General features: G+C 37.1%; 2 protein-coding genes across 2 annotated transcripts; both read left to right on the top strand.

The window, feature by feature from the left end:
• The first annotated feature begins 7,971 nt into the window (after positions 1-7,971).
• Positions 7,972-10,355, top strand: LOC131617516 (exocyst complex component EXO70B1-like). Its single transcript, XM_058888796.1, has one exon. The coding sequence runs from the start codon at positions 8,154-8,156 to the stop codon at positions 10,179-10,181; it is 2,028 nt and encodes a 675-aa protein (XP_058744779.1). The 5' UTR covers positions 7,972-8,153; the 3' UTR covers positions 10,182-10,355.
• Positions 10,356-21,012: 10,657 nt separating this feature from the next.
• On the top strand, positions 21,013-22,676 carry LOC131617515 (U-box domain-containing protein 21). The gene has a single exon (XM_058888795.1). It carries the CDS (start codon positions 21,182-21,184, stop codon positions 22,499-22,501), a length of 1,320 nt encoding a protein of 439 aa, XP_058744778.1. The 5' UTR covers positions 21,013-21,181; the 3' UTR covers positions 22,502-22,676.
• Positions 22,677-24,175: the final 1,499 nt, after the last annotated feature.

Genomic DNA, 24,175 nt, shown 5'->3' with positions numbered 1-24,175 from the left:
CAAGAGTTAGTTATAATTATGCATGTATGTGCATGATGATCAACTTATATTACCATAAATAATTTCATATGCAAAGCTATGTAACTCTAGTTTCCTAATACTCCCCCACAAGCTCATTGATGGGTGATAGCGATGACTTTGAGCTTGCTGTGAAGCTCTGAAAAGGAGCAGTTCCTAGAGGCTTTGTAAGTGGATCTGCAAGTTGAAGATAGCTTGGAACATGTTGGATCTTTAAGAGCTTGGAAATCACACACTCATGAATTGATTGAATGTCCAACCCAATGTGTTTGGTTCGAGCATGAAAAATCTGATTATGGGACAATAGAACCACATTAAGTTTATCATAAAGCAGGGTAGGAGACTGAAATGATACTTGAAGTTCTTAAATAAGTGACTCAAGCTAAAGCAATTCAGACACAGTATGTGCAAGATCTTGATATTCGGCCTTCCTGCTAGAAAGATCCACCAAAGGCTACTTCGTAGATACATGAGCTAAATATGGATCACCTATCATCAGGATCAATGTCTCAGTCGGAATCACTTTAGGTACGAAGTGATAACTTGCACAAGGGTGATGCTGGAGAAATAAGAAAGCCATGATCAAGGGTGCCACTGAGATATCACAATATTCATTTAACAACACTGTAGTTAAGAGGAGCAACCATGTATTGATAAACTTTTTGATACTAAAAGCAATATCAGGATGAGTAAGGGTAACATAGTAAAGTGCATCATCCATGGATCGATACATGAATGGATCAGGAAGAGGACAAAATCCATGTTTATTGCGTTTGCATGTGTTAAGAATGGGAGTGGGAAAACCATTAGCATTTCTCATATTGACTTTAGCAAGTTAATCATGAACATAGCATGTAGAGAGTCGATGAGCAGATGGATGAGCCAGAAGGAAGAACCTGTGATCAGAATGTCATCCACGTATACCAAAGCATATCGAGTAACACCTCAATGAAAATATATGAAAAGAGAGTGATCACACTTTTTGTGACAAAAATAAAATTGAACAAGGGCCTGAGTGAGCTTATCATACCAGGCATGAGGTGATTGTTTGAGCCTTTAAAGTTCCTTATGTAGTTTGAAAACAAGAGAAGGATCATGTTGTTCAAAATTGGTATGTTGAACCATGTAAATATCTTCATGCAAGAAGCCATTTAAAAAGGCATTCTTTATATCAATTTGTTGAAGCTCCCATTTTGTGAGTGAGAGCTCAGGTGAGAATAACACCAATGGTTGCAAGTTTAACCACCGGAGAAAAAATATCATTGAAATCAAATCAAAACTGTTGATGAAACCCATTAGCAACAAGTCCAGCTCTGTACTTGTTATTTCTTTGAAGTTATGATTGACATGAATTTTGGTAAAACTAACTTGGGAGCAACATTTGAAAACATATATTTCAACTTGCAGACTCAACATGTCGAATGAGATGTCCTAACCAGAAGTATAGGACACTTGGTTTGTCATAGAATATAGTTTGGATGCAGTTGTTTACTTACAAATTATTGAATATTCTATGAATATTAATAGATCCTATCTGGTGTCCAAGACTGATGAATCAGAGACTTTGTTGGTTTATTCTGTTTTCTAAATGTTGAGACATTTTAGGAATGTTGAGACATTTTAGGAAACTCTAGATTGAAGACCTATTTGCTTGCAGATTTCACTAACTAACATTTCTGCTAATGTCTCTGATTGTGTGAAATTTATGGTGTATGTTTGTTCTCTGCTGGGCTGAGAATTATATGTGTTTGACTTATTTTCAAACACAAATGGAGAAACGTGTCGAGAAAGATGTCCTATGCAGAACCATCCGACATTGTAACTGTGTGTTAAGCTGGGCTTTTGGAATTTATTTTGATTGTTACAAAAGCAGAATATTCTAGGAATATTATGCAAACTAATGTGGCGCTTAATTTAAGGATAAAAGATTTTATCTTTTTTTTAGATGTATTCATAGTTTCTAAATATGGAGAATATTTAAGAAACTAATGATTGAAGACATATTTTTATGGAGAATTTTGTGCAGATTTTTAGCAGTCTCCTTGTTGTGTTTTGAAGCCAAATCCAGACCAGATGTGTGCTTTAAATAGAAGACAATAAACCTAATTGAAATGCAGAACTTAAGGAAATAGGTTAAGGTTTGTGTGTTAATTGTGAGCCTCTCTAATATTATATTGATAGAGGGGTTGAACTTTTTCATTGAGTTGTAAGTTCTGTCATGCATTCATAAGCTGTTAAGTATTAAATGTATGTATCTCACTAAGGTATCATCGATACAGGAACCTAAGTGTGTGTTGCTTGTGTCTCAGAATATTGTTCTTGATTAAAGCTTTTAAGTAAGATAAAATATTCTTTTGATTAAAATTTTCTTAATCTAGTATCACTTGTAATTGAAGATTGAGGTAAAGGGTCGTCAATATCAGTAACTGGGATTGTTATAGTGAGACATCACTATAGTGATTGGAAGTGAGAGGATTTTCTCTTATCTAAGAAGTTCTTAGGTGGAAGTTGCACTAGGTAGAGATTAAGTGAGAAGTTGTAAACCGGAGGTTGTTTAGCTTTGAATTGATACTACTGATAGTGGATTTCCTTCTGGCTTGGTAGCCCCAGAGTAGATATTGTTGTACACCGAACTGGGTTAACAATTTTGTGTGTTCAATTACTTTCTAGCCTTGTTTTTATATCATGTTTACCTTGCCATTGTATGGTGTTCAGAGATAAATGTCTCGACATCTATTAGAACATCAGAGATCTGTATACCAGAATTATAATAGTTATTCATGGAACCATCGAGATTCTCTTTAAACTTGAAGATCGGTCTGCATCCAACATATTTTCGATTATGTGGAAGAGTGGTTAATGTACCAAGTATGATTCTTCACTATAGCTTCATACTGAAGTCTCATGGCTTTGAGTCAATATGGATTGAAGAGAGCTTGTTTGACTGTCGAAGGTTCAACACGAGAAAAAGCACTTTAGGCTTGGAGTGACCTGCCTTAGCACAAGTTGACATGGGACATGCATTAAACTGTTGAACTTGAGGAAGAGAGGAAAAAAGGATGATAAGGGATTTTGACTCAGTTGAGAAATAGATAGTAGCACCATATGGAGGAGTAAAAAATATGTCTCGGTGGAATTCAAAAGTGAAGGATCATGAGAAGTCGAAATTGAAGGATACTGAGCTGAATTTGGAGTGGTACTTGGGACTAAAGGACCAGGCAAAGTTGAGATAAAGAGATCATTAAAAGTAGAAATTGAAGGACACTGAGTGGGATCCTAAGTGGAATTAGGGACTAAAGAATTAGGAAAACTTGAAATTGAGGGAAAATGAATGGACTCATGTGGCAATTTTGATCAGACGGTTCACAAGTGAAAGAGGGAAACAACTTCGAATAGGGAAATACGTCCTTATCAAAAATAAAATCTTTAGAGATATAAATTATAACAGACCTGCTAAGACACTTGTAACCCCAGTGTTGTGGAGAAGCCCCCAAGTACACACAATGAAGACTCTTAAACTCTAATTTATGTTTGTTGTAAGAACGAGTGAATGGAAAACACAAGGAACCAAAAATTTAAAGAGTGTCATAATAAGGATACTTACGATACAAGGCAAAGAATAGGTACTGAAAACGAGCAAGCCCCACAGTAGGTAATCCATTAATCACATGAACGGTAGAGGAAAAGCAATGTTTCCAAAAAGGAAGAGGAATGGAAGCATGAGATAGAAAAGGTAAGACCCATTTTGACAATACGTCTGTGCTTGCATTCGACTGTACCATTTAGGTGACACATGCATGGACATGTGAGATCCTATGAGAGACACCTAACTAGTTAAATACTTAGTGAAATGTAAAAATTCTCCCCCATAATTGGATTGAACATATTTAATGGTAGTGTGAAACTGAGTTTGAACAAACTTGTGAAATAATTTGAAAGCATGAAGTGTTTTCGACTTTTTTTTTAAGAAAATAGATTTGGAATAAACATCAAAACACAGTAAAGAAAGCGAGAAGTCGAAGGGAAGGGGATGGGACCCCAAATATCCATATGCAATAATTCAAAAGGAGAATTATACACTATTATAGATGCAGGGGAATACAATCAATGATATTTGCCAATGCAACAAGAATTACATGACTGAGTAAAAAAGGAATGTTACAATGCTTTAAAGCCTGTCGAATAACAAGATAATTGGCATGACCTAGTCAAAAAATTCCAAAGAAGACTAGATCTTGTGTTATTTACACCAAATGTTACAGAACATGAAACTGACTTAGCATTACTACTCACTAGAATCACAACAAAATTCAAGTAATGTAAGCCTAGAAATTTGAGATTTGACAAAACACTTATCAACGAAGAACTAAAACACCAAATTGTTATCACGCGAGAACTTTGAGACTAACAATACATTTTTGGTAATACATGGAACAAATAGAATATCATTAAGAGCAAGTGAAGTAGAGGGACATAAGGAAGAAGAAATATGAGTAAAACTTACAAATTTGATGGCTATGGATTGACCATCAACTACACAGACATGACATGTACCAGAGTAAGCTTTCTTTGAATGCAAGTAAGAAGCACAAGAAGTGAGAGGTGAGAAGCACTTTAGTTTGCAAACCAAGCATGGCTTTCAAGATCTTGAGGCAAGGAGTAGCCATCTTAAATCGACATTAAGGCCAAGGCTTAAGGATTAGATGTTGAAGCCTCAAGAGAAGCATAAGTTAGGTCAGCAACATTTTTGAGATGTGGCCTGAGCAGGGGTTGGTCTAAACTACTCATCGAAACTATGCCAACAATCAATCACACCGTGATCATATTTTCTACAAAGCTGACAAGTAGGGCGAGATTCAGAGGAAAAAAGGCCTTTACCGCGCCCTCGACCACAAAATGTGCGTCAACAGCCTCGACTATGAGTAGAGTTTTTATGTACACTAGGTGTTTGATGATTTGCATTCACAATATTTGCAGAAATATAGGAAATGACCAACTTTGGATGGAACTTATTAAGTTGTCCTTCCTTTACATAGAGGAACGCTTCAACATCATAAATTGAGGCACATGAGTGTCGTACATTTGCATAACAAACTGATTAAACTCCTCAAGAAGGCCGTTGAGAATGGAGTCAATTTGATCATGTTCAAAAACAACATCTCCTTCGGCAAGCAACGAGTTCGCAATGGTTTTTACACGTAGCACAAGCTCAGTGACTAGATCAGTACCTTTCTTGATGGATTATAGTTCAACGCATAATTGATAAACACAAGCTTTCATGTGCACATTGAAGTATTTGTGAATTCTATATCAAACTTCAAATGCATGCTTGAAAGAGAGAATACGAAGAAGAACAAATTCAAAAATCATGGAGGAAGCCATATGAAAATAACTTGATCTTGAATGTTCCATTCTTCATATTTATCAAAGATATGTCCTTCAAGCTGGTTCTGAGTCGTCTTGAACTCAGCCAATATGTGAGGATTCACAACAATTTTATGAGCTCTTTGAGTGAGGATCACACCTTCAACCTGATGATTCCAGAGCAGATAATTGTTCTCTTGCAACTTGATCAAAAATTTCGAACCAAACTTGTGAGGAGTGGATTAATAAGGTGCAAACAACACCATGAGCGATGGCGATTGACGAACGATGTCGTCTGGTGCAATCAGTTGAACATTAGAAGATGGTTTTGTAGAGTCTCAATGACGAAGAAGATGAAGATGAGAGAGAGATCTGTGAAGCACGGGTACTCCATTTTAGGTAAAGTACCGATACCGGGTACGTACCAGGTAACAGTACGCGTACGGTACTCACCCGGTACGCACCGAACCCGTACCATTTGTTTAAGTTGGTACACAAACCGGTACACATTTTGTACCAAGTACCCAACTTTTTAAATATTTTTCGGATGATATAATTTGAGTTTTTTTTACTAGGTAATAATTAGGTTATTTATTCTATTTATAAATAAAAAAAGTGAAAGAAATACCAATCTATTATATTGAAACTTCTTTCACATCCAAGTTCTTTATCTTTTGCTGAGAGAAATTGGATCACATATGAATGTATTCACTCATTAAAAAGAATTAGACTCAATTCAAGGAGGGCTGAGGAGTTAGTTTTTGTTCATACAAATCTCCGCCTTCTCTCGGAGAAAGAGTAAGATTTATAATAAATGAGCAACAAAAATGTGGGATATTGGTGGAGATGAATGAGATCTATTTGATGAAGTTAGAGCTCGTTTGGCCCGACTTTTTTAAGTCTTAAAAGTTACTTTAAAGTTAAAGTTAAAAATAAGAGCTTTTAAAATTAAGTTAAAGTTGTTTGTTTATGATTATTTTTTAAACTTTAGAGTTATTTTTAATTTTATTTTTTTCATTAAAGTTATATATATATATATATATATATATATATATATATATATATATATATATATATATATATATATATATATATATATATAATGCGTATTGATTAATTGTTGTATTAACATCTATAATATAGTGTATAGTTTAATAATATTATTATTGAAAATCATTATACAATAAAATAAGATATAATATACAAAACGAATAAAAAGTTGGACAAAACTAGTATCTAAAAAAATGATGATGTAAACAGAAGAAGAAGAAAAAAATAAAATAAAACATAACTCTAGATGTTATGAACCGTAGAAAAAATTGAACAATTGCCGTTTACTGCACTAGCGTAATTTTTTTAAAGAAAATGTTTTCGTTGGGATTCGAACCGCGGCCACATGTTTTAAGCTCTGAAAAAGTTGGTTTCAACGCCTTTTTTACAAGCTCCTTTTATTTAATTTTTTGCCTTGAAAAAAAAACTACTTTTTTTCATAAGAGCTTTATAAAATATGTGTTTGGCCCTCCATCTCCTTATAAGGAGAAGAAAAGTAGATAAAAAGTTGGGTCAAACACTACCTTCTTAAAGTTGCTAGTCTTTCTCTCGATGAAACCTGAACTAGAAGCCGTTCTTTTTAATGATATTGGAGAGAAAAATATTAATATTCACCGATGATTTTTTGATTTATTGATACTTTTTAAGTGTATGTTATTTATGTTGTTGATACTTGATACCATGATAGAATGTGATTTTCACGTTATTTATTCAATCTCTCTCAAGATTTACAAAACCATAACCACCTATTTATAGCAAAGGATGTATAGTGGATGGTGCAAGAGTTACTTACAGTTATGAATGTATGTGCGTGATGATCCACTTATATTACGGTACATCAATGCATAAACAAAGTTATGTAACTCTAGTCTCCTAATAATTTTCATCGATTGAAGAGTAAAAATTCCATGAAAGAAATTGAGGAGATCATATTCAAAACTGAGATCGATATGTCTTGATAAGCAAAAAGACATTAAAGCAAAGGCTGCACACGAAATCAGACTCAATAGGTCTGGTTTTCCATTCAAATCTTTATTATTAGCAACAAAACAAGAACACCCAAATGAGCTTTCATCAAGAACCTCCTTGAAAGTTTCAATTTTTTCATAAATAACATCATGCTACTGATAATGAAACTTACCACCGTGTAAATAACGATTTTGAAGAAGTTCCACTCTCCAAAAAGATGATTGAAAGAAAAGCTTAATGCATAAGAAGTGAGTCCAATGATACTTGATGAAAAACCTAATATTCTCCATAGCTTTTTCCTTATTAGTCTATTGTGTATTCTTATGGGCATAGAGCTTAATTTGTATTTGGCTTCTGACTGATATTTTTCCTAAAATCATAAAAGAGTTTGATGTAGAAAGTAACTTCACAATTATGACTAGAAGAATCTATTATAAGTTGTTGACAAAACATGTTGTTTTTCAAAAAACAAAACAAAAAAAGAAGTAATGATATAGTGTGAACATGAGAACATTGTAGCTCTTAAAGTCAAAGACTCATGTTGAAATAAATATCTTCACAAAGTAGGTACTCTAAATTATTGTCAAGAAGATTTTTACTCAAAATTTCTTTTATAGCTTCTCATCCAAAGTCAAAATTGCAGCAGATAATCATCTCAACATTACCAATTATAGATTTCATCCAAACTAGAAATTGGTTTCACCTGTTTGTGTAAGCGATTTTCAATAACAGCATAGGCTGAAAGAGAGAACATGACACCCTTGCTCATCCAAATTCAAAGGTGGATGATGCATACAAAGGTGTGGACATTTATTGGAATTGCATCAGCTATTGTTGGATTGCTTTGTTATGCTCTAAGTTCTTCCTTCAACCATCTATTTGGAAATTGGAATTTGGTGAAAATATTTCTTTACACCATTTTCAGTTTCATCATTTGTCTAATTGTTTTGTTTGCAAGAACATGGCGAGACTCAAGAAGCCTTCGGTTCAAAGCTCATTCAGCATTTCTGGTATTGGTAATTACCTCTATCTATTCTTTTTTCTCTGATAAAGTTATGAATGGAAAACCAGATGCTTATAGTTCGATTTCATATGCTTCCTTTGCTCTCATGTCACTCAGTTTATCAAGGCAAATTCAGTGTGGATTTGAAGTGGATCTTATGTACTTTTATCTAGGATGTTTAATCGTACAACTCATGAAGTTTAATTTATTGTTAGCTATTGTTGGAGTCTGTTACAGCTACTGTCTTGTCATTCTTCGTTCTTCCTTCACTTCCTTAAGTGCTACGTCAGAAAATCAGTCTCTTGAACTCGAAGAACAACGTATAGTTATTCGAGTTGATTCACAACAACATGAAAATATCAATTGTGGTAGCAATAGCAATATCATGCAACAGTTTATGACTTGTATGGATGAGGTTAAGCAGAATAATTCAAACATTGCCAAGATGCTTTTAGAGAAGGTGAAAGGTAACTATAAACTGGTGGCAACTGATCACAACTTCATAATTGACGCCATTGAAATTGAAACAATCAATCACCTTCGCGAAAGTGTTAAAACAATGGTAGATGCTGGGTTTGAGAAGGTGTGTTCCGACTTGTACATTAATATGCGTAAAGAATGGTTGGAAAGTTTATTGATAAATAAATTATTAGGATTGGGAAAGATGGGATTTCAAGATTATATGATTGGAAGATGGATTAAAGTTTTCAAGGTAGCTCTTAGAATACTATTTCCTAGTGAGCGACGACTCTATGATCTTGTCTTCTCGGAATCAACCTCTATACCATCCGATATCTATTTCACTAAGGTTTGTCATGGAGCAACAATAGAACTGTTGAATTTTGCTGATTTGTTTGCAAATAGAATCGCCTCAGCGTGGCGTTTGTTTAAAATCCTTGACTTGTTTGAGACGCTAAGTGATTTGATTCCCGAATTTGAATCATTGTTTACTGATTCATTGGTGAATGAAGCAATAAAATTAAGGAACAAATTGGGTGAAGTAAGTAGAGACATTTTCATGGAGTTTGGGAACCTGATCTTTCTTACGCCAGTTGGGGAGTTAGATTGTTGGGTTGATGGTGGGGTTCATCCAATGACATGTGAGGCTACTGGCTACATCCTTATGGCTTTCTGGTCAAGAAAGAACCTGGAGCAAGTTTTACGAGAATACTCCGTGGTTGTTGCTGATGGAACGAGAACATCTTTGTTCTATACGCGGATGGAACGGATAATGGAGCAGTTTGAGAGAAACTTGGAAGCCAAGTCACAAATTTATGAGGATCATGCTTTGCGTTATTTTTTCATGATGAATAATATTAGTCAGGTTGAGTACTTATTGGAAACCTTTTGGGATGATAGATTTTGCAAAAACACGAGGCAATACTTGGAACTCTATTGTAAAAGTTCATGGAATAAGGTAATAGACTTTTTGAAGATGGATATCAATGAGTCATTGGCCCCGAATTCTAAAGCAGATTTAACGAAAGAGAAGCTCAATTTGTTCAATCAAAAGTTGAAGGAGATGTGTGGAATTCAGTCTAAATGGCGTGTTTTTAACAAGCAGCTAAAGAAGCAAATAATAGTTTATGTGGAAAACATGTTGTTGCCGGCTTATGAAAACTTCATTGAAGAATTTGAGAATGTTGTTGGTGAAAATGCCGACGAGTATACCATGTATGGAGTGTCTGACATTCAAGATGAGCTCAATAATTTGTTTCTGTTACAGGATGTTGAGTCTGTCAGAGGACCGGTTAGTAATCAGATAGTTAGTCAGTAAGGGTTGTAAGGGTTGGTTAGTGTTAGTCATGGCATGAGAACTTTTTCATCACCACAAAATTGTTCTAGGAGTTTTGTGCTCTATATATCACTGTAAATATGTTTTATATTCAGGTGTCATAAAGGTTTGTTTGTTTGATACCGAAGCAGTGAAGCTTGTGGAGTTTGCACGGTATGACATTTTATTTTTTAGCATAGTAGATTTTATCAAACTACTGCAGTAGGGCCTAATTTGAAAGATTGTCTAAATTAACATGTTAGTACTTAATTCATATGTTAATTTGTATTTGGCCTAAAAGTTGAAAAGATGAATATGTTCTTAGAGGGGTTTGAGTTGAAAAGGAACTTCCTAAACTTATTTTGTGTTTATGACGGAAAAGTTCTATTTTAATACATGGTCACAATACAATATCGGTTGATGACAGATATGATGATTTTCTTAAACAAAAACAAAAGGTTCTCCCTATTACAAACTCCCGGAACATATGAGTGTCCCATAAAAACTCGCACAACATATAAGTGTTAGATACAATCCTAAAACATGTTGTAGTGTTATACTTGTGAGTATCTTAAATAAGGGTGCCATCCTTTAAGAGTGGTGTCACCTAGGTTGTTGTGAATTCAATACCAAGAACAAAATATAATGCAAGAGAAGAATAAAGAACAAGGAAGAAGAAGAACACAAGAATTGGTTATAACTGCTATTCTTTCACTTTCTCGAAACCTTCAGCGCTTGGATTTCTCCACGCTCGATTACTCCTCTGACGAAATGCAGCCTCACATCAATGTGCTTAGTTCGCTCATGATAAGCTGAATTCTTCGACAGATGTATTGCACTTTGACTATCACATTTAACAGTGATACCTCGACCTTGAAGTTTCAGCTCCTTCGCAAAACCTTCAAGCCACAATGCTTCTTTCACAACTTCCGTTAGGGCAATATACTCCGCTTCAGTGGTTGATAGAGTAACAACCTTCTGAAGTGTTGCTTTCCAACTAATTGCAGTGGCAAACATAGTGAAAACATATCCAGAAATAGATTTTCTGGAATCCATACAACCTGCATAATCAGAGTCGACATATCCTTCTATTACTGCTTTACTATCTTCACCCAAGACTCCACCATAAATTAGGACTCTATTCAGAGACCCATTTATGTACCTTAAAATCCACTTCAATGCTTGCTAGTGAGCCTTTCCAGGGTTCGCCATGTACCTGCTTACAAGACTTACTGCATATGCTATGTCGGATCTAGTACAGACCATAGCATACATCAAAGAACCAACTATATTAGCATATGGGATGCTATTCATATAGGCTCTTTCGACATCAGTACTAGGACACTGATCAATACTCAGCTTGAATTGAGGGTTTGTTGGAGTCACAACTGACTTCGAATTCGACATACCAAAATTTTCGAGAATCTTCTGTAGATATGCCTCTTGAGATAAGCATAACTTCGAATTCTTTCTATCTCTTCGAATGTCACTTCCAAGAATCCTGGAAGCAGCTCCCAGATCCTTCATATCGAACTCCTTATTGAGTTCAGCCTTCACCCTCGTCACATCTTCAACATTGTTGCTTGCTATGATAATATCATCCACATAAAACAACAAAATAACATATGAATTACCAGGTCGAAATCTGAAGTAAACGCAGTGGTTGAACTGGCTTCTAATGAAACTTATGTGTGCCATGAACTTGTCGAATCTCCTATTCCACGGTCGAGGAGATTGTTTCAGCCCATACAAACATCTCTTTAACTTGCACACATAATCTTCCTTCCCCTTTTCGACATACCCTTCATGTTACCTCATCAGAATCGTTTCATCTAGATCACCATACAAGAACGCAGTCTTCACATCCATCTATTCCAGTTCAAGATCGAAATGTGCCACCATGGAAAGCAACATTCGAATGGACCTATGCTTCACAACAGGAGAAAACACATCATTGAAATCGAAACCTTATTTCTGAGTGAAACCCCTTGCAACTAACCTTGCCTTGTATCTTTTCGACGTCACTCCTTCAATTCCTTTGAAAATCCATTTACAGCTAACTAACCTTGCCCCAGCAGGTTTCTTGATCAGTTCCCATGTATGATTATCATGAAGAGATTTCATCTCATCATCCATTCAGTCTTATTTTGACTCCTCATAACTTCCTTGTAGTCTCTAGGTTCTTCGTCTAGAACCTCACTTGCAGAGATTAAGGCATAAGCTATAAGATCTGCATATCTAAGTCTCTGAGGTGGCTTGATGGCTCTTCTCGACCTATCTCTTGACAATAGGTAGTCATCGACAGTTTCCTCAATTTTCTCAGCATCTTCTGCTTCTTCTTCGACTTCATCAGGGATATGCAATTCAGCATCAACATGCTCCACCTCAACAGGAATCTCTACCTGTTCCAGCTCTTCGTCAGATGTTTCTACATTTTGACCAACATCAGTTTTCTTAAAAGTCATTTCAGCTTCATTGAAAACTACATCTCGACTGGTGATACACCTCCTAAGACCTGGCTCAAGGCACCATAGCCTATAAGCTTTGACTCCTTCAGGGTATCCCATGAACATGCATTTCAGAGCTCTAGGTTCGACCTTGTCTTGCCTAATGTGAGCATAGGCTACGCAGCCAAATACTCTCAATTTGTCGAGATCTGGTGGATGTCCCGACCAAACTTCTTCTGGTGTCTTCATATCTAACGCTGTCGAAGGACATCTGTTTATCAGATATGTTGCTGTCGAAACAGCCTCAACCCAGAACACCTTCTTTAACCCCGCACTAGTCAACATGCATTTGACTCTCTCCAAAATAGTTCGATTAAACCTTTCAGCCAAACCATTTTGTTGTGAAGTACCTGCAGTAGTTATGTGCTTTGCAATACCAGAGGCAGCACAAAAACTGTCGAATGCCTCGTTGCAAAATTCAAGGCCATTGTCGGTTCTCAACCTCTTGACCTTTTTGCCAGTCTGATTTTCAACTAGAGTCTTCCAACTTTTGAAATTCTCAAAAGTTTCATCCTTAGTCTTCTGGACCTCCACGTAAGCAAGACCTCTAAACCACCACTAAATATCACCATGCAAGACTTCTTACCGCCACGGGCTAGCCCTAACTGTCATATAGCGTTAAATACCTTCTAAGGTCTCTGAGTCCCCTACCCTTGCAGGAGGAACAAACGCACTTGTACTTTTTGACTAGTACAGTGACGTCCACCGTGGGGTCCCGGTAAAACTAACCTACATGTCACTTTCTTCATCACCACACTACTATTCATAATACATTTCATGACAAAGATTTCACCTAAGCCAATTAAAAACTGAGGTTAAATGACCTCGATTTTTTAGAAAACCGACATAAAATGTTGATTAATTTTTTATTTAATTCAATTGTACCAAACTTTTACATCATATTTTATATCTCGATTTTTTCTAAAAATCGAGATATAAACTCTAAACAATATTTTATTCCGACACCAGAATGTTAAGTCTTATTCACTTTTCATTATTTCTCATAAACTTTTTGCGCCCCAGGTACGACACGGATACTAGAAAATGTGAGTGTCCATTTAAAATCCGTGGTTACATGGTAGCTAGCAAGAAGTGGAGATTTAGTGTTATTTGTGGTTTGCATAACCATGAAATCTGCAGACAATTACAAGGACATCCTAGTGTATGTCTGCTCAAACCGGAAGAGAAGACATGTATTAACTACATGTCTTTGAATCTTGTCCAACCGAAAAATATACTTGCCGCATTGAAACGGAAGAAACACGACAACGTATCAAATATAAGGCAACTGTATAACATCTGGTACCGGAATAATAAGACGATTAGGGGAGATAGAAGTGAGATGCAACAACTGTTGAAGATGTTGGATGATAACAAATACGTGTCGCGGTACAGAACTTGCGAGATGGGGGTTACGGTCCGAGATATTTTTTGGACTCGTCCGGATTCGATAAAGTTGTTCAACACTTTTCCGATAGTGCTCCTTCTTGATTCTACCTACAAGACCAACAAGTATCGACTTCCGTTATTTGAGATGGTAGGTGTTACATCCACCGAGAAGACATACGCCGTTGGTTTTTCTTTTTTGGAGTGTGAAAAAGAGGATAATTATAGATGGGCATTAGAGGTGTGTTGGTCACTTTTGAAGGAACAAGTCGAGAAGCCCAAAGCGATTGTTACGGACCGCGAATGCGGTGGCAAAAATATTATCTTCTCCTAATGCATTACTTTCTCGATATCACATAACATGTAATGTGAGAAGAAAGGTTAAACTCACGGTCAGAACGAAACAAGTAGAGACCGAAGGTGGAAAATCGGTGAAGCCCGGTGTGATTGTTGGACAAATAATGGATGCATGGACTCGTATTGTAAATTCTCCGACAAAAGAATTATACGCCGATTCCGTCTTTCAATTTCAGAAAGTGTGTAAAAAGTATTCGGATTTATTGAAATATGTTGAAAGCACCATTCTTTATAAGGTGAAGGAGAATTTTGTGTGTGCGTGAACTGATAATGTCTTACACCTTGGAAATACAACCACCAATAGAGTTGAATCGGCACATGCTAGTTTGAAATTTTGGTTGGTAAATTGCAAGGGTGACTTGTGTCGAAATTGGGATATCGTAAATCTGATGATTAAAAACCAACACAATGAGATATAAACCACATTTGGTCGGAGCATTACGGTGTTGGAACATCGATTAAGGGACAACATTCTTTATTCTCAGTTGATCAGCAATATTTCTCAGGCCGGGTTGAATTATATTTTTCACGAGGCCAAACGAGGCGAAAATGTTGGCTCTGATAGCACAAAGTATGGTTGCACTATTACTAGAACGTATGGTCTCCCGTGTGCTTGTTTTATTGCTAAAAGGGTGAGATTAGGTGAGCCATTAAGAATGGACGAAGTTATCCCTCGTTGAAAAAGACTTAGTTTTGATGATGATGATGATGGTTGTATCGAAAGAGAAAAATCGAATATCTCTATTACTTCCGAATTGGAAGCGATACAAAAGAGGTTTTCAAAGGCTAATGACAACATGAAACTCCACATCAAAGAACAATTGCGGAAGATTGGATATCCCGAAACAACCGACATGAAACTGTCGTCTCAACCGATTAAGACAAAGGGTTGTTGCACCCCAAAATTTGCCCTCTTCACTGTGTTATAAGTTATCAAATGACGTTTATTTCGTCACTCAAAAATCAAAGAAAAATAATAAAAAGCTCTCATAGATCATGGACATGGAATTCATTTTATGGTGCTTGTGTTTACTAGTCTAGTGCGAGTTTTGCCTTGACTTTCATATAATGTGGTGCTCACGATCAAAGGTTTTTCTGATTTATCATCATTCAAGGTTTAGATTCATATGATTACTTGTGTTATAAGGCCTTGGGATTTTATGCAAGGAATGAAGTTTATATGGAGTTTCGGTGCATCATTTCAAGGTTGGAAAACCATATGCCGAAATTTACTATTGATTCAAAATTTGCAATGTGAAGACTTGGAAGTGCAAGTGAGGCCCTGGAGGAAAATGTTCATTCGAAATTCATTTAGAGAAAAAAGAATTCTTGTTCATTGTTATTCCAAAACCAAAATCTCCTATATCCATTACAAGAAATATTCAAATATACATTTCAAGTCCATCCATTACCAATTAAATTCACTACACAAAATTCACTGCAAAGTTCAAAAACCATTACAAAGAAATTACAACAAAAAGGCGCCTATGGTTCTAATGCCCAAACACTTGCTGCATCAAAAGAAACCACTTGCAAGAGAACCGGAAAAAAACCGCAGCCGCATCTCAATCTTGCATCCATTCAAACCGTGATGACTGAGCAAAAGAGAAACCGGTTCATAACTTCAGTAGATAATGAGAACCAGAGAATCATAACAGAAATTGGGGGGAGGAAAATATCTGTAACAGAATGGAAACGAAACCGTAACAAACTTCTTCATCTTTCTCTCTCGATCCTGGATTCAACGCTCCAACCTTCATAACACTCTTCAACCTTCTCAGATTCGATTCAACAAGAAATCTTGACACGCTTCAATTCAATCAAGATAATCAGAACTTCACACCTTCATCATGGTGGTTGTTCAATCTTCTTCTCCCAATTCTCCATCGCACCAATTCTTCAATACAATCTTCATCACCTTTAATCATCGACTTCAACAACTTCGTTCATCAATCACCTTCAATCTTGAACTTTCTCTCTTGATTCTCAACCGTGAATCACCACCATAATCATCTTCATATTCTGCTTCAATCACCAATATGCAACCTGCAAGAAAATCCAGAAACCAGTAAGGAAACAGAACCGAGATTTCATCCGCGTTCATCATCATCCTCACGTATCAACAATCTTCTCCGCGTAGCCTCCTCGTTACCGAATCAACATCACCATTGCAATTCGTTCCTCGTCGCGACTGCAGAGAATCAACAGTAACGTCGCGGTTTCATCCACAACAACATCGGTCATCTTCTTCAATCGTATTCAATCACCATAACTTCAATCAGCACTCTGCATAGTCCATCATCAATGATCTTCAATCTTCACCGATCTGAAATTCACATCTGTAGAACATCAATAACAACGCTCATCATCTTCATACAAAGACAACACCACAGAAAAACGGAGAGATACGAGACATGAGATCGAGATGTTGAGAGACGAAGACGAAGAGAGTGAGTCCGAGAGAAATGAGAGATGAGACGAAGCGAGAATCTGACCGGAGGAGAAGGTTGAGGTCACCGCCGCCGCCGTCGGCGTTTCGTGAGAGAGAAGAGGCTAATGTTTGAAATTCCTAACCCTAATCCCTTTTAGCATTTTATTTGATTAACAGTGAATATAATCTGTTTTAATTAGAATTAATTAGCATAATTACTGGTTTAATTGAGATTAGAGATTAACTGAATCTGATAATAAGAAAATCTGAATTGGATCTAAAATTTGAAACAAAAACTGGATTCTGATGCAATACATTGGGCCACCACCGAATTACTGCCGTACACCCCCCTGGAAGCCCATATCACTTTTGTTTTTGGTTATTGCTACAAAAAACTGAATAAAAACCTCTGTTGGGCCATCCCCTTGGGCTGCAGCGCCCAATTACTGTCAATATACTCTGTTTTCAGCTTTTCACCCCATGTGTACATTTTTAATTCATATTAGAATTAGTTGTTTTAACTAGTTTTGTTTCCTATTTCTTTCATGTAATAAAAAACCTAAAAATCAAGTAGTTTTGTTAGTTTTTGCTTGATAGAAGAATGAATAAAAAACATGTAATATTTTCTAGTTAGAATTAAATGTTTTGTTATATTGTTTAGTTTTAACTCTTTGATAAAATGCCATGAAAAATATTATGTTTGATTAGATTCCTTGCATTGATTTTAAATAATAAAAAAACATGTAATCTTTTGCTTGTTAGACTTTAATTGTTTTCTTACATAGTTAGTTCTAATTTTTAGATAAAACGCCATAAAAACAATTTTCTCCTTTTAGATGTTGTTTTAGAATTTACTTAGAATTTAATTTCTATTATTTTCTATGGCGGGTGCATGCCTCCTTGTTATTACTGATTTGGGTGTTGAGATGTGCGAGGTACTTCGAGAGAGCCTTTGATTGCGATTCGACTTGCTTCGTGTTCCACTTTACTTGTGGGATACGAGTTCGCTTCCGGTGCGATTGATTTGCGTCGTGTTCCACTTTATTTGTGGGACACGAACCTATTTCCAGTGCGAGTCACCTGATCTCTCATTCATTGAGATGTATATTCCTGTATTGTCTGGATTGTGTTTCTCTTGCAGGTTGCTTATGTGGTTGTGTTTGATACGCACTACATAGCGGTTGTGATTTATTTTCACACCGCATCGCTTTGACGCTTATGCTGGACTCCTGGCTTTGATGGATGTTAGATTACGTGAAGTTTCTTCTCTGCTTACGCTTGCTAGCTCATTGCGGATTTGCTATCCGTTCGGTATTGTCTCCCGTTTCATTTTATTTCTCTTGCACTTTATCGCTTTCTCGCATCATCCTTTAACATGAGAAGTAGCACCTAGACATGCATCTGGCCAAGCCCTCGAAAGAGGCTCTGTTTTTGTTGGTGTGTTTACATTTGTGCTTTGCGGCAGGGAGTCACGGTGTAATAAGTCCTATATGGCACTCCGTTAAGTCCTCATGAAAGGCATGCGGTCAAGGGTTCGTAATCAACCCCCGCCTAGTCTCATCGAGTCTGTTCAGTATGCGCACGCTTCGCGTTGCTCGCTTCTGAACCATCACAAGATCTTGTTATCGAGTATGTCAGGAAAAGGGTTCATGTAGCCGGACCCCCGCCTTTCCTATAGCTCGCGTCGCTCGACGTTGATGCTCGGTGTACGCACGCACCGTTTTCCTTTACGATCCGTGACGGCTTGGTTGCTGAGAGGGGTCCGCCCTCTTGTCTATGGCCCGATCATTTTCGCGAGGTCTAATGCTTGGTTGACTTGGGTTGAGCTGCTCCCCTTGGCTATGGCGGGACCGCTTTTCTACCATTCGGTCAGTACCGTTGGTTTTGTTTGCTTCACGAGCGGATGCTCGTTTGTGTGATATTATTGTGTGCTTCCCCTTTTTCTCGTAGGTTGTTAGCTTAGCTTAGATTTGCACCCTTTGTATGATAACATTAAGTAGCAAGCTTTCCCCCTTAGCTTAGGTCTTCCTCATGCATTCTTTTAAAACACAAACCACACTCTTTGATTTTCTTTTCTTAAGAGCTTGTTATTTCCGCTCCATTCCCAAGCATAAGCCTCCAAAGGTCGAGCAGCGGAGTGTGAATGTAACTTGTTCACCTAAAAAACACAAAACAAACAGAAATTAGTTAGCCGAGCTACGGTAGCTCTGATTCTGCAAAACAGATACGTAGGCAGCGGGGTAGGGCCCGTGCGAGCATAATCCTTTCTTTTCCCTACATTCTGCATTCATTTTAGTCCAGATTAGCGTAGATTTGCTTACACACCCATAGTTTTAGACACAAGCGTGGATACCATCGAGTACGATGGGCGCGAGGGGTGCTAACACCTTCCCCTCGCGTAACCGACTCCCTTACCCTTTTTCTCTGGTCGTGAGACCGTTGTTTTGTTTTGTGGTTTGCTGGCATTCCCTTCCTTTTCAGGATAAATATGTTAGTGGCGACTCTGTTAATTTTCGCGGTAGCGACAAGGGTGCTCCGAAAAAATTGAAGGCTACACCGAATGACAACTCGTCTACACGGTCTCTTTCTTATTGTGAGCATGTCGATAAAAAATTTCCCGATTCACCGACTCCTAAATCTCAAAAAAATTCAAACAAAGGAGCTCGCATAAGCAAACCGCCTCCAACACCTATTCCACTAAAAATTTCAATCATTGAAGAGATGTTATTTCCACCGAAAATTCCATTCATCGAAGATATGTCGGTTTTTATGCACTCTTACATCAAGCGGATCGTAGATGTTGCGGGGGACGGTAATTGCGGTTACCGAGACGTCTCGGCGTTGCTTGGTCATGGAGAGGATAACCATACGCTTGTCCGTCATCAACTCATCCAAGAGTTGAAGACGCATAAAGAAGCGTACACATGGTTATATGGAGAGGAATCTAAATTTGAAGCGGTTAACGAAGCTCTTGTTCCTTGGATGGGTGCTTACGCACCGTTGTCAAAATAGATGAAATTCCCAGAAATGAGACATCTTATTGCATGCGCCTATGATATGGTGTGCATTGACTACGCGTTATGGTTTTTCGGAATCCTTTTTCCCACTCTGCATCGCACCGCCTACAAATTCAAATGATCACATCATGTGTATTGGATGGCTTTCAAAAGCGAGTCACTTTGTGTAAGTTTACTTGAAATTGGGATGCCCCGTACCACCCACGTCATCAGTATTGGATGACTTTCAAAAGCGAGTCACTTTGTGAAGTTTACTTGAAACCGGCATCACTCATGTGTATTTATATGTAATATTTAATTTTCTATTGAATTTATCAATGTATTGCCGACCAATTTTAATTAATGAATGTTGTTTTTCTCGTTATAAATTTTATTTTTCTGATTTCTTGTTTTGAGTTTATTCTATAGATGTACATACAAAAATGTTTCATATGTGCATTTACGAAAGATTTTCACAAAAATATAAAAAAGTACTCCCAAAATTACATCTAAAAATGAACATTATTAGAAGCACATTGTGCTAAGAGACCCGACGTAGAAAGAGTTTCACTATATAGATCACATAAATTAATTAAATAATCTAAAAGTGGTAAGTTGTAAGTAACATTTACCGGAAAAGCAAAAAGCATGAGCTAAAACACCAAACATATTTCCCTTTCTTACGCTACTGGTACAACAAATACGCACACGTGAAGTTTGCACGCGCAACAGTAGATACGACTTTAAACTCAAATAGTGCAAGTGCAACTACCACAAAAACAAACCCACAAAACAAGACCATGCAAGCAAAATAGCAAATCTACCCCAAATCAGCACACCACCGACCATCTGACTTAGTCCCATTCACCTCCCACGCCGTTCAAACTTTCAATTTCAACCCTCTTACAGTCTTACTACAACAACAACTACTACTACAACTTCCCCTTCAAATTCAATTAATTAATTAATTAATCATACTCGTTTTCTCTTCATTTCAAACTTAAATCTCCATGCACCAGCCCCTACCGAGTTTTTCTCTCTTTCTGACTCTTTCAACGTTCAACGTTCAACCACACGCCATAACAAAAACAAAAACAAAAAATAACACTTAAACCTTTTATATTATTCATTTTTCCTCGTCTTTGAAATATTCTCAATATACTATTCCTCTCTTAGTCTTACTTAGCACCCTTTGACCCCGTGTCTCAAACAACCATCTATATTCCTATATATAAACAAATCCACACAACTCAACAACTACAAATCCTCCTTCAACACAAACAACACAACAACAACAACAACAACAAAAAAGTCAAAAACAAAAACATGGTTTTATCATGGACAAAAGGTAGTAGAGTTTTCCGTCGTGCAAGAAAAGGCAAAGAGTTATTATCAAACTCATGCAACGATCTACAAGTGGAGATAGCGATTCCAACTCATTTCCGTTGCCCGGTGACACTAGATTTAATGAAAGATCCCGTTACACTTTCGACCGGCATAACCTACGACAGGGACAGCATCGAGAAATGGATCGAATCTGGTAACAAAACATGTCCGGTTACGAAAACCGAGTTAACGTCCTTCGACATCATTCCAAATCACTCCCTTCGTAGAATGATTCAAGATTGGTGCGTTCAACACCGTTCCTATGGAGTTGAAAGAATCCCAACACCTCGTATCCCCGTTTCTGCGTACCAGGTTAAAGACACGTGTACGAGGATCCTGTCGGCGGCGCAAATGGGAGACGAGAACAAGGTTATTGAACTGGTGAAGAAGATAAAGGGTTGGGGAAAAGAGAGTGAGAGGAACAAGAAATGTATAGTTTCAAATGGTGCTGCTCTTGTTCTTTCGAATGTTTTTGATTCTTTCTCACGTGGTTCTATTGAGAAGAATTTTGTTGTTTTGGAAGAGATTTTGGAGGTGCTGACGTGGATGCGTCCTATTCCTGAAGAGGGTAGATTTCTCTATTTGGGATCTTCAAATTCTTTGAGTTGTTTGGTTTGGTTCTTAAATGATAAACAACAAACTTCAACTAGACAAAGTGCTTCTTTGTTGCTTAAGGAAATTCATGTTGACTCATTGGTGAAAGTTGAAGGAATAGTTGAATCTTTGGTGAACATGGTTAAGGTTAATGTCGGTGATGTTTCTACGAAAGCATGTTTGTCAACAATTTTCCACTTGGTTTACTCATCAAAGAGTAAAAAAGTGATTATAGAGAGGTTTGTTGAACTGGGTTTAGTTTCAATTTTATTGGAGATTCTAGTTGATGCTGAAAAAGGGATATGTGAGAAAGCTTTAGGCGTGTTGAACTGTCTTTGCGATAGTGAAAATGGGGTGCAAATAGCAAAGTCAAATGCTTTGACTTTGCCTCTTGTTATCAAGAAGCTTTTGAGGGTTTCTGAATTGAGTTCAAGTTTTGTTGTTTCTATTGTTTACAAGATTTGTGATGAGGCTGAAGAAGGTGTTTTAATTGAGGCAATTCAAGTTGGGATGTTTCAGAAACTACTTGTTTTGTTGCAAGTGGGTTGTGCTGATAGTACAAAGGAGAAAGCTACTGAGTTGTTGAAGTTATTGAATGGTTATAAGAGCAAAGCAGAGTGTGTTGATTCATCATTGGATCTCATGCATCTAAAGAAGCCATTCTAATTTGATTTATCCATGAAGATTAGATTTGAATTCATTTCCATTTTTTTTTCATTTGTATATAGGTATTGTTGTCTTAAACAGAATATACTCTTGTACAAAGTTACACAGTCACATACACAAGAACACAAATTGTATCTCTAACATTCAATTGAACTTATGAAATTCAATTTTTTTTAAGGAAGTTTTGATTTGAGACATACATATTAAGATGCTGAATGTTTTTGTTTTTAAACTTTTTATGTTTATCCTTTCCTATAAACAACAAAGACTGATTTGGTCCGTCTTTATACAAATCTCATTCATAGTACACGCCTTTTTGTGAAATAATCGATCATGGATTTGAAACCTTGCTTGAGATTGTTTTTTTTTTATAAGCAACAGGATTTTATAACAAGAGCACCAAGAGTGCAACTTAACAAACATTACAGAGAGCACAAAAACAAGAACAGCTCCTACAACTACCTTTAGATTACAAATTAAAGGAAAAATAGAGGTTGCTTATACCACTCATAGAATGAACAATCAACCTTCTTTTTACTTCCTATTGCCAACCACCACCATAGATACAACTTAACATTGTGGACTATTTCAGCCACATCTTCCACAAGATTGTTGAAAATGATGTCATTTCTTTGTTTCCAAATGCACCAAGAGACTGCTGCCCAAATTGCACCTACTCTCTTTGGTGAACATTTTGATTTCAGTTCAGCCATAAACTTCAGGAAAAAGCTGGCACAGTCAGCCTCATGCACCACATTTAAGCCTAACCACTCTTGAATACTTTCCCACACCCTTTTCAGTTTAGCACAGTACATGAAAAGATGATTAATGTCTTCTTTAATTGGGCAGCCAAATACACACAAACAGTCTTCATTGTCAGCTATTATTCCTCTCTTTAGAAGTTGCATTCTAGTTGGCAATCTGTCTTGAACCAATCTCCACGCGAAAATCTTCACTTTCGACGGCATCCTAGCTTTCCAAATTGCCTTCAAAAGCAGCCTATTATCTGACACTATATTTTCCACTGTGGCTACTGCCTGCAACTTGAGATAATAGGATTTAACAGTGAAACCCTCCAGTCCACCCAAAGGCCATACAATAGAATCTTGCCCAGCTTCCGGTAGTTCCACGCCCCTTAAAATATTCAGCAACTCATCCTTTTCCCCCTGCACCACACCGTTAGACTCCTCACCCGAAAGGTCAATCCTCCAATTCCACACTCGGTTCACTCTCTCACCCATTGATGCTACGCAACCATCACAATGAGGAGAAAGAAGAAAAAGATTAGGAAAGACTAACCTCAATGCTTCCTGGCCGAGCCACTTTCCATGCCAAAATGGTGTTTTTGTTCCATCTCCCAATTTAAAAGACAGCATTTGGACAAAACCACTCTCCTCTATATCATCACCAAGATCCATCATGTCCCTCCACCAGATTGACTTTAAATTCAAATTTGTACTCTTAGTTTTGCAAATGATTCGTTTGAACAACCCACCATACCTTTCCTCTAGAATAGCCTTCCAAATTGCGTTTTCCTCATTAACGAACCTCCAAAGCCATTTGGTGAGGAGAGCCTTATTAAAGAGAAGCAAATCCTTGATACCTAGGCCACCGTCTTCCTTGGATTTACACACCGTTTTCCAGCTGATCCAGTCCACTCCCTTCCTTTCCAAT

The sequence above is a fragment of the Vicia villosa genome, linkage group LG7 (genome assembly GCF_029867415.1).
Source record: "Vicia villosa cultivar HV-30 ecotype Madison, WI linkage group LG7, Vvil1.0, whole genome shotgun sequence".
NCBI lineage: Eukaryota > Viridiplantae > Streptophyta > Magnoliopsida > Fabales > Fabaceae > Vicia > Vicia villosa.
Note: the sequence above shows the minus strand (reverse complement) of the source record. Positions and strands in the feature narration are given on the sequence as shown.